The following is a 12,037-nucleotide window of genomic DNA, read 5'->3' as shown; positions in this document are numbered from 1 at the left end:
TTTGAGAGACGGTGGCTGACCGCAGTGGTGGTCTGGTCGTGACAGTGATAGCTTACTTTATGTACACAGCATCTTTCTAACAGTGAGAGCCCCGTGTTTGCAGTTCCACCTCCTCTTGACCCCACTTTCCAGCTTTAAAGACCTATTTTACTGAGCAAGCAGGAAAGATGCTGTTCTACAATCCTCCAGTCTTTTATCTTCAGCATTTTCAAGAGCTCCCAGCTGCAGCTCCCTCCAGAATAGACCAGAAAACACGAAGCTCTCTTATAGCAGCGTCATTTTCTGATTCAAGTCAAATATCTCTCCATAAAGTCACACTCTCATCACAACATCTAAGCAGAAAACAGATTAAAAACGTATATTCCACCATTTTAAATTTGCCTGAGTACAGTAACTCTGAGCACCACTGAAAGATGAACTGCTGGAGATGTACTTGCTTGTGTTTTAAAACTCTAAGTTTGGAGCCTCATGTGGCTTTTTGACTCCTTTGCAGTGGCTCCTTGTAGCTTTAAAAAAAACACAATTGAAATAAAGAATTTTTATTTTTCTTACAAAGGGTATTGATGATTAAAGACACTATTACTAAAAATATATTACATCTTATAGCAAAGCCTGCCACCGCTCTACTTCATCTCCTGCAACATCAACAGCCCACCAACTTTCCATGCACCTGTGGCTAACCTCAAGTTCAACAGCTATGGTAAAAAAAAAAGTGTATCAAGAAAAAGACAAATCTGAAAGAAAAAACAGATTTTAATGCTGTGTGATAATTTCCTTTAGCTGCCAGCTAAATGAACATGCTTAATATGTGGAAAGACATAAACAAGCAACAAAAAATGATGAGTTGAGGCATATTATCAATATGTCATCAAATTCAAGTATTCTTTGAAAAATATTTGAAAGTCTTGCAAACTAATAATATTTCACTTTATTTTTTTTATTTTAATTTAATTTTTACAATTGTTTGAAAGTTCTGCAAATTTTCAAAATTTTCAAAATTTCTGCAATTTTTGCAGTTTTCAATTTGCAAACTTTTTTTTACATTTTTGCATTTTTTATTTTCACATTTTTTTAATTTTGAAAATTAGTTAAAAACTATTTTTTCTGACATTTCTGCAAATTTTTATCATTAAAATTTTTGCAATTTCTTTTATTTAAAAAAAATAGTTACAAATCTATTTAAATTTTAACCTTTGTGCAATTTTTGAAGAAATCCCATATATTTCAAAAATTCTTTCAAATTATGTTACTTTACAATATTTCACCTTTTTTTAATCCTAAGCGACTTTTAGTGACTTAGCATTTTAAAACTGGCAGTGTCTCATGTTTTAAATTGCAAAATGCCTCATTTTTTCAAGTTTTACATGGCATTAAATAACAAAGTTGATAAAAAAAAAAAAAACTATTAATGGTGGATTATTGGGATGTATGGTATTCAGGAGTGTAAAAAAAAAAAAACAGCCAAGCACACCCAGCTGAAAACCATGATCACAAAACTGTGAAAAGATCCAAACCGTGGATTCTGTGAACTGTAACTTCCCTATTGGCCATGTACTACAGGTGTTATTGGATGACATCTCCAGATAGTATGGCTTAAAGCTAACATGTACAATTACTGGATGTGAGGGACGCAAACAGCAGACATGGCCTGTTTTAGTCAAAGGAAATGCCAGGAAATGCGTGCCATACCAACAGGAACCAAACCAAAGCCCTTGGTGGAAACGGGGCTCACGTGTTCCCTGAACAGTTAAGTCTCTAGACATCTCACAAAAGTAGAAAAGGAACTCTGCAGATCATATGGAGTTGGATAATTCTCTACATCATTGGGGACAACAGAGGAGAAAAGTCTGGCTAGGGATTTGGAGCCATTGAGGAGACCTTCATGAGATCTTCACGAGACTTGCTAAAATGATGAGGTCATCACATGGAGCTCTCCTCACTGGTTCATGGCACGTTGGAGTGGTGGGCCTTAAACACCAAGGTCTGCCCATAGCTCCACCTCTTTGACAGCCCCAGCTAGCCAATCAGAGAGAAGGGGGGTTGTGGAGCAGGGTGTCATGTTTGTATTATTTTATCAACTTTTCTGCACATTCATGTTGTATGTTTGGTTTGTTTTGAAATCACTAACCCTTGTCTCTGTTTTAGCTGTGTTCCTGTCTACCCTCCCCCCGTCTGGTCACACCTGCTCTCTGATTGTTCCTCCTCACCTGTTTCCCATCACCCTCATTATCTCCTGTATTTAACCTCACATCTCTCACTGTCTTGTTGCCAGTTGGTCCTACCTCACCGTTTTTGTTCCAGGATTCTTATCATAGTCATAATCAGTCTTGCCATGTTCTTCTGACCTAGCCTTTTGCCTCACGTCTGTCGGATGCCTCTGCCTGATTTTCAGACTACTTTGCACTGAGCCCTGGCTGATTCAGATTAAACCCTTTTGTCTTCTGAAACTCTGGTGTGTGTTTGCATCTGTGTCTACCTTTCTGTGCCTTAGTTCATGACACAGGAAGCCTTAGAGCCTGGTCACACTGGCCATTCTGTACTAAAGCACGGTTGCCCCCTGCAGCGCTGTTTGCCACTGGGAGGAACAGCCAACAGTCACACTCCTCTGATATGAACCAGGCTTAAGGCACACGCATGGCTCACGTACGTCATTGTGACGCGTCTGTTTACATGAAGCACGATCTCATCAGAGTCAGAAAAATGAGACACAGAGAGCACTGCTACAACTTTAGAGACTTTTTGACTAATGGTAAGTTGTTTTGGTTGGACACAGCCCTCTAACAACCCTACTACCATTTAAAATGATTGTTGAGAGGAGTGGTCACAGTGATCATACGTCATGGATTACACCTCATGGATCGCACCTCATGTCCGAGTGCTTGTGCTTGTGAATGAAGTGAACCGTGCTAAAGACCACCTCTCTGAAGCGTGCCAAAGCAGAGAAGTGAAGCGTCTTCAAGCACCACACTCCTGCCATCACACTGGCTACACTTTACAGTTTGCCGGTGTGACCGTGTCCTTAAATTATAGAATATATTAAATAATAATATTATTTAAATAAATTTGAAAACAAGACCTTTCACCCCCTGAATTTTCAAAAAATGAGATATTGTATTTTTTTTTATATCCGAGAACGAGATTTGATGCCTCTGAAAATAGGTCATTGCCATTTGGCCGCGAGATCTTGACCGTCGTGACGACACGAGGATCCTTTCTTTTTATTGGAGTAATCTGATAAAGCAGCTCCTCCTCTGTGATGTCAGTTAGTCACACAACCACCACCGACGGATACACCCACCAAAGGCTAACTTGACTGAGTGCTGGATGCAGGGACTCTGCTCTGCTGAGCAGCTCGGCTTTACATGGTGAATTCGCAGTTAAAACACTGTAGTTTTAACAGACGTCATAATACTTGTGAGACTGTGATATTTGCATGCTTGTTCTGACATGCACTGTGAACCTGGACCACAATAATGCTGCGGTAATAACATGGTGACGAACTGACGGTAGAGGTGATCTTTAGACTACACTTTCAGCATGATGGATAAAACAGACAGAGAAAAGTGAAGGAGCAGGATGGAGCCCTGTTATAGAAATAGTTTATTGGTGAAGTCTGCCTATATTTCCACGTATAAACTATACATGTAACAGTACCGCTTTGACTCACCTCACTGAAGCGTCCTGAGATGATCTGTGTCGAGGTGGATTTTCTTCCTCCTGAGCTGCAGAACCGTCCGGGTCTGACTCGGGGTCCAATACAAAAGGACGTATCCTACACTCTGCCATTTTATAAGTGCTATCAATGCCTTACGGTGAAGTTTTGGCAAACAGCAAACTCGCTCGGTCTGCCCCATCCAATGTGGCGATTTTGTAAATACTGCCATGCTACAAAAACCACCCCTTGACTCTACCCCTCCGCCCCTCTGATAGAACTGACCAATCAGAGCACAAAGGGCTGCGTTGCGAGGTTACTGGAGGTGATTCTCCAAACGGAGCGTTTCAACGAGATCTTCAGGATGGCCTAAAATGAGGATATTGAGAACGCTATTGTGGGGCAATGAAGGAACTAAATGACTTGTACTGAGGACAGAAATGCTTTACAGGCATCCTAGTCTGGCATCGTGAAAAGGAGAAACAAGCATGATAAGTCCCCTCTAAAGAGACAGCAGCAAAAATGGTGTGTTTCAAGCAAAGGCTGGAATAAGGGTTTTCCAAACATGGGAGAAAATAAGCAATGAACTTATTTAGTTTAATCATTTTGGCAACTTCAGGATAACCACAAGTCACACTAGCAACAGAATTTCTGGGTCACTCTTCTGTTCAGTGACTGTTTGATGAAATAAAAATGAATTCATCAGTTTGGCTCATTTTTCCCAGTCACACGAGTCTTTGCTGCCAGCTAACTGTAAAAGTTGGAAGAAGTGGAGCCCATATGCCAAGTGTTGTTTGCAGGCACGCTAAGTGTCACACTGCATCTGTGCCCGATGAAAGCCATGGATATCTGCCTCTCCGGATGCTGCATATGCCTCGCTCTGGATGCAGCTTGAGTCTGGACCACAATGTTTGGCTGCACTAACTGTTCTGCATCCTCTCGCACAGACAGAGCCAGTGATGTAACCTGTATGTGCTGTGGAAGGTGGATGCTGTCACGACTCTGATTAAATCAGCCACAGAGGTTTATTTGAAGAGAGTGTATGGCAAGCCCTTTAACATTTAATAGCTAGTCTGGATATGTAATACAGATATCCGCAACTCAATTCTTCCTAGTCAAATTGAACATTTCAGATATCCAAAATGACATTATTCCTATCCACAATTGTTATTTCAGATATCAACAACTTAATTCCTCCTATGACAAATCACGCGCCTTTCCCCATTCATGTGTGTGGGGTCATTACAGATATCTTAAATTCAATTATGGATAGCCACAATGTGAGATGTGGATATCTGCAACTAAATTATGGCTATCCATAAATCTAGTTGCAGATATCTACAATTTCATTCTGGCTAGTCACAATTCCAAATCAAGATATCTTCAACCCCCTTCCATTAAAGATATCTATAAAAGCATTTATAGATATCTTTAATTACATTTTGACTAGTCAAAATGCCGTTATAGATTTCTTGAACTGGAATTACACCTCGTCAGAATGAAATTGTAGATATCTGCAACTAGATTTATGGATAGCCATAATTTAGTTGTAGACATCTATAATCAAGTTACAGATATCTTTAAATTGATTGTGGTTAGAGATATCTCAAATTCAAGATATCTCAAACTTTTATTTCGACTAGTCAAAATGTAATTACAGATATCTTGAAACAGAGTTTCGACTAGGCGAATTGATGTTGCAGATATCTGTAATGATGACAAAAGTTATGACAGGTATAGGAGGAGGGGCTTGCTGCAGTGAACGTAGCTCTTGTTCCCCACAAAGTCCCCGATTATAAATTCATTCCATTTCATGGCATTTTCTAAATATCTTGTTGATGATCGCAATCGTCATTTCTTCTGCTAAGAAAACTGTTAAAATGATTTTTTCTCTTCTCTCCTCCAGTTTATTTGGGTCAGAATCCAATAGAAAGCCTCGCATGTCCAGCGTCATGAACACATTTCTGACAGTCACATTTAAGATATCTTTAATGGTAATTCTGGATAATCAAAACTGAATTAGAGATATCTGCAAGTGACATTTAGGATGCGTGACGAGGCGAAGGGCAGCTTTCAGGGAATCATTGCAGATATCTGTAACTCAGTTTTGACAAGTGGAAACTGAGTTACAGATATCTCTAACTGTCACTGTGACTAGTCAAAACTGAATTATAGATATCTCCAACTGTATTTTTGACTAGTCAAAATTATGTTGTTGATATCTATAATGTTAATTCCAAAGAGTCAAATGTAGCTATTAAATGTTAAAAGGGCTTGCCATAGAGAGTGTAGTCAGTTAATGTTTGGTCTCAGTCTTCTGTCTCTGATGATGTCACCATGGACTCAGGGCAGTGAGCCTTTCTCAACCTGTGAACATGTACAGTCATTATGAACGGGAGGGGATTTTTCTTTCTTGTTGCAGCTGCACACTGCAGAGAGAAACCTCTTTTTTATTCAAACATCGTCATCACGGTGGAGAAGCTTTAGATTAAGTTCAGCCCACTGTGCAGCTGATGCAGTATGACTCTGCCCAGCTGGGTGCCATCACACTGCCACCATCAGAGATCCGCCTTTCCCTCTTTTCTCCCCTTACGTGGTGATTATTCTTCAGGTGTCAGGATCAAAGCTGCAGTGAGGGTGCCAGGGCGATTAAAGGGTTAGCTCTGCTCACTGCTGCATCGCCTGAGCCCTGTTGGCACGGCGCTGCACCGGAGACGTCAGCTTCAGGGTGAAATCTACGGAGGAACATCAGAGGATCCAGGTGACCTGAAGGATGGAAACGGAGAGAGCACATCCCCGGACGTTCCTGCCTCGGAGCTGCACGTACACCAACGCTGTTACGTAACCATAACAACCATGACAACGTGACAAGCTTGGAAGCTGAGGGCATGAGCACAACATTCACTGTTGGCAAGAGAACTTGAAGATCCTTTCTGCAGCGATGCCGTGGCCCTGGCGTCTAAAGATAGCCGGCTTCGTGAAGCGGTCTGATGTTCACACAGACTATGATATCACACACGGGAGAAAATGAAAGAGGAGAGGAGGATGTGGGCTGCTTTTCCTCCTTGTACATTACACTGCAACCCCTTCACATGCCAGACTGTGACTGTCACTGAACCCTTTTCCTTCCTGTACAGTCTCAACTTTAACTCATCTGTTCTCCTGCAGTCAGTCTGTCACAAAGCCGATGAGTCCACAGGCGACCATCAAAGGCCTGTAAGTCCAAATCTGTGATTTATTACGCTTCACTATCCACCCCTGCTCTGTTCCTCTCAGAGCTGTATATCTTTTCCCCGCTGCCAGCTAGCTGTTGAGCAACAGTTATCGCCTGCCCAGCAACTCCCAGAGGAAATGTGAATCCCATCTCACAGATAAACACGATTCACAGTGTAAGTGGCATTTCACTGTGAATGGCTGGCTGCTGTACATCACCGAGCGCACTGAAAAAAAAAAAAAAAAAAAAAGGGAAGGGGGGACCAGTTAGTGAAGCAGACAAACACCATGTCGGCTCACAGTTGGAGAGCCAAGTGCTGCCTTCTGCCATTTGAGTTACCATGGAAACAGCCAAATACACAACCAGCACTCCTATCAGCCTGTACTCAGCATACTGCAGTCCATGTGTGATGCCAAGGTGTGCATTCTGCCTCCCTGTTAGAGGCCCCATGCTCATTCATGTCTCTATCTGAAAGTAACGATAAATTCATTTTCATCCTTTTATTCTGAGTCAATTCTTCATGTTCTGTCAAAGATTACAGCGTCATACATCAATGATGAAGGGTGTGGATTTGACTTTTATTTTATTGAACCATGTAATGAATATGTCTTATTTAAATTCCCTTAACTGCATTGGAATGGTGTAAAATGAGCTTGTTTTCTATGGTAGCCTTATAGAGTGGGGGTAAAGCATGAAAAGCCTACACCTGGCTGTTCTTGCCCCATCAACAGCAGCCCATCCCCCTCCTTCAGAGCAGTGTGTTGACAGGTTAAATGCCATTAGAGGTGATGATGCCTCCTACACAAGGAGGCTGAGCCAAACAGGTTGACTACCAATGCAGCAAGTGTCCATGTCTCCTCTGCTGCAGTTACAGTCCATTTACAGATTAACAGACTGATCAAAAAGTGCTTTAATAATGCTCTGTTTTGGTTACTTAGAGTAGAATTTATGTCATTATGTTGAGAGAGCTTCATCACAGATTATTAGTACAGGATAGTGAGTGATAAGCTACCACTGCCAGAGGGCATGGGGGTCTGTAACTGACTCAATCAGTCAATCAGTGCATCTTGTTACAGACATTAATGAAGGATCTGAAGAAGACGTGGTAACACCAATGAACTCAATGACACACACACGTCCCTGGTCTCTGATGTCATTGTAGAGGACATTATCTGTGAGGCAGCTTCCTGAGGAAGGCCCTTGGAGCAGAACATGTAAGACAGAGTAAATGACGCACGTTTACAACACGACCTACGTTTGTTGCATACAAATTCAGAGAGATCACCGCTGCTGCGAGCCGCTGCAGGCGAGCCCCTTCCCCGTGTCGTGGTTCCTCATTGATCCAGCAGCCAAACGCACGCAGCAGCGCAGGAGCGAGCAGGTGACAGATGTCTAACATGTGTCCACCCCCCCTTCCTCTCTCCTCTTACCTGCTCTGCGCGCTTCGCCCAAGCGGACCTCGGTGATGCTGCTCGGGTCACTCTGAGATCTCCCCCGCTGCAACACGCAATCCTCATCCAGCCCGTCTGAGGAAGCCATGGTGGGTGGAAACGCTCAGGGCAAGTCCGGGAGGCGAAAACCACCGATGGCCAAGGTCACCGGCATCAAGTGGTGGAGAAGATTTAATGTGGCTGGACTGCTGCAGCTGCAGCTCCTGCTCCCCGATAAGCAGCAGTGCTGGGGAAATCCATTACGCGCTCAGCATCATGCTGCATTCAAGTGCTGCTCGTAAACTCTGCTTTCAAGTTCTAATGAGACACACTGAATAAAAAAACCCGCATAATTTTATCAAATTATCATTTTACTGGACTCACAACACAGTTTGAATTCAATACATGTTTTTTTAGACTTTGAGTCAGAGGATAATCAAACAGTAAGATTAAAGGTATTGAGCCATGGCTGATTATATCTCTAATATTTGGTCTCACAGCCAAATGTAGACCCGAGGTATTTTGTGATTTAAGAACAATGCAGAATTTTCATCCCTTTTTCTGGTCAAAGATAGTCTCAAATGTGCATTTCAACAAAGGCCTGCTCTGTGTAAGTTAATATTTCCCATAGCCATTGAAGGCAGCGTTAGATTCAGGTCGGCCTGGGATTGTTGGACTTTCTTAATGGCCTTCTCCCATCGGAGTGGGTCTTCACTATTCATTGTACAAGTCATGTAGGCCCAGAATCTCAGGAGACAAACTTCCTCATGTCTGTATATGGACAGAAATAACATACAGTGTTCAGTACAGTGGCCGGAAGGTGTCAAAAGATTTGCATAAGCTGTAACATAATTTTTTTTTTCTTTTAAATTCTTATTGATTTTTTTGAGCAAGAAACTGTGTGTCATTTCCCCTCAACGCTTTGTAAGCAAAATATTAGCAGCATTACAAAAAAGAGCAAACAATTTTAGAACAAACAGACAGGTCGCCTGGGGTTTGAAAACAAAAGTTTAAACATTGTAAGCAGAAGAATAATTTATATATCTATTTTACTTACTGTCACAACTTTTCTGTGTCAGTTAGGATGACTGTCCCCTCAACTTCCGTTGCGGCCGTACATGTGTTGTGTCGTGACTTTTGCATTTGTGTTGTTGCTTTTGCAGAGGGTCTGACACCTACCAGCCACTGTACTTTAGCCTTTGACAGTCACCTTGGTGTGATCATGGACTCAGACCTGATTTTTAACAAACACATTAAGACAGTTACAAAGTTGGCCTACTATCACTTAAAGAATGTGTCCAGGATTAAAGGAGTCAGCAAGTGTCAGCAAGATTTTTATCTTCAGTGGGCTTGATGGCTGCAACGTCTTTACAGGTCTCCCTAAAAAATCACTCAGTGGAAAAGTCAGAAAGTGGATCACATCAGTCCAGTTCTGAGATCCTTACACTGGCTCCCTGTTTGTCAGAGGATAGACTCCAAAACCCTCCTGTTTGTAAAGCAATGCATGGATTAGGGCCAAAATACATCAATGATCTTCTAATCCAGTATGAACCATCAAGACCGCTCAGGTCATCAGGATCAGGTCTGTTTTCAGTCCCCAGAGTCAGAACCAAACATGGAGAAGCAGCGTTCAGCTTCTATGTTCTAAATATTTGGAACAAACTGCCAGAAAATATTTGGAACAAACTCTCTTCTTCATTAAGTCCAGGTTTAAAGACTCATGTTTTTACAGCTGCCTTTAGTGGAGCATTTTTTTAAAAATCACTTAAAGATCTTTTTAACTGCACAACTCTGCACTGTGACTTTTGCACTGGTTTAACCTTCTTTTTTTTGCCACATACATTTTTTATTGAAGATTTTTTCAATGTTGTACAACTTCAATCAGTTATACAAGCAATCACTTATTTCACTCCTCGATATTATCATTATTATTTTAATAATAAAAAAACACTCAAAAAAAAAAAAAAAAAGAACAATACAATAGATCAGGGCCTTCCAAGAACAATGCTTCACTTTGGGAATTTTAGAAGTATCCAGTTTTAGTAGACAGATTAGTAGTGCAGGGATTCTAAAGTCAGTCAAGTCTTCTGAAAAGTCAAAGTCCTTAACAAATTCAATAAAAGGTCTCCATATTCTTTCAAAAATATGTTGCTTTGATTTACGAATGTACATTGTTCTTTCTAGAGGTAGGCTAGACAACATCTGCTTTAGCCACTGAGAGGCTCTAGGTCCGTTAATATTTTTCCAGTTCAGAGCTATACATCTTTTTGCTATCAATGAGCTAAAATCGATAAAACTAGATTCTGCTTTAGTAAATTTATGTTTTTTTTTTTATAAAAAGCCATTATAAATAGTTTGGAGTCTAAAGTCAATTGTTTCAATAATACCTTTTCAATCTTTTTTTTATTTCCAACCAAAAAGCTTTTATTTGATTACATTCCCACGTACAGTGTATCAACGTACCTTTTCTGTCACACTTTATGCATATATCCGGAATACTCCTGTTATACTTATTTAGTTTCACAGGTGTGGTATATGTATGCATTAGCCATTTAAATTGCAATATCCTGGGACAACTATTAATTGACATTGTATGGACTTTACTACATGCCTTTTTCCAATCCTCTTCACTAAAAGATACTGATAGATCTTCATTCCAAGATATAATTTTCTTACTGGAGTTTTCCGATGTACTGCTCATTAATAAATTGTAAAAGTCTGAAATAATACTCTTTCTCAAAGCATTTTTATTAACAAATTTTCTAACTGTGTATGGGGGATTTTGCTAAGACAACCTTGTTTGGCATTAACAAAACTTCTTAATTGTAAATACTTAAAGTATTGTTTTTTGTCCAAATTAAACCTTAATTTTAGTTCCTCAACAGACATAAAATCATCTGACTGCGTTGGACAAAGGTCATTAATTGTTTTAAGTCCCTTTGACGCCCATTTTTGAACGTTACATCTGCCCTGAAGAGTTTATTTCCCCAAATTGGGCTAAACAGTGATATGTAGTTTGACTCCTTCAGATATTTTTTTTAACATTAATCCAGATTCTCACTGTGTTTCAAAATTGGATTTTTAATCTGTTTTAGCATTTTTTTTTTATCTTTATCAGAAAATAGAAACATTGGTAAAGGCAATTTTAAATTATGTGCCTCCATGTCAACCCAATGAGTACTCTCTTTTTTGAGAAGTAAAATGTAATTGAGCGCAATTGTGCAGCCCAATGATACCAAACAAAATTGGGACATTTTAATCCCCCTCCTTAACCTTCTTTTTTGCTGTTTGATTTTGTTTTAGTACATTTTATTATTATTTTGTCCTGCTTTTTAATTTATTTTTAATTGTTTTTTATTGTTTTGCTGATATGTTGATCTCTGTAAAGCCTTTGAATTGCCTTGCTCGCTTCCCTGCTGTGCTAAATAAACTCGCTTTGCCTTTACATACAAGCAGTCAAGTTTTCATGTTATAATAGCAAACAGTTGCTTTCTTATTCAGTCTTTAAAACACTTTCATAAGAAACAAGAAAATATGGACCCAAATAAACAGAAAGATTTCAAAAAGCTTTCTTAAGCTACATTGAATCAACATGTGTCAATGCAAATGTAATACATGTTATTGAGGATTGCATAAAAAATAGGGGTGTTGGTGTACTGTAAGGAGAGATTAGTATCACAGCTTCAGATACATGTTTGTCTCAGTTTAATTTACTGAATTTGTTGTGAAAGCAGGAGTTTG

General features: G+C 40.1%; 1 protein-coding gene across 1 annotated transcript in view; it reads right to left on the bottom strand.

The window, feature by feature from the left end:
• The window catches only part of phactr3b (phosphatase and actin regulator 3b), a 74,761-nt gene extending 66,205 nt beyond the window's left edge, over positions 1-8,556 (bottom strand). The window contains exon 1 of the mRNA XM_074667924.1: positions 8,297-8,556. Coding sequence (XP_074524025.1) covers positions 8,297-8,405 — 109 coding nt within the window. The 5' untranslated portion in view covers positions 8,406-8,556. The remainder of the gene's footprint in view (positions 1-8,296) is intronic.
• Between the last annotated feature and the right edge of the window lie 3,481 nt (positions 8,557-12,037).

The sequence above is a fragment of the Halichoeres trimaculatus genome, unplaced genomic scaffold (genome assembly GCF_033239565.1).
Source record: "Halichoeres trimaculatus isolate MK-OKI-2021-1 unplaced genomic scaffold, fHalTri1.1 fHalTri1_scaffold_1, whole genome shotgun sequence".
Classification (NCBI taxonomy): domain Eukaryota; kingdom Metazoa; phylum Chordata; class Actinopteri; order Labriformes; family Labridae; genus Halichoeres; species Halichoeres trimaculatus.
Note: the sequence above shows the minus strand (reverse complement) of the source record. Positions and strands in the feature narration are given on the sequence as shown.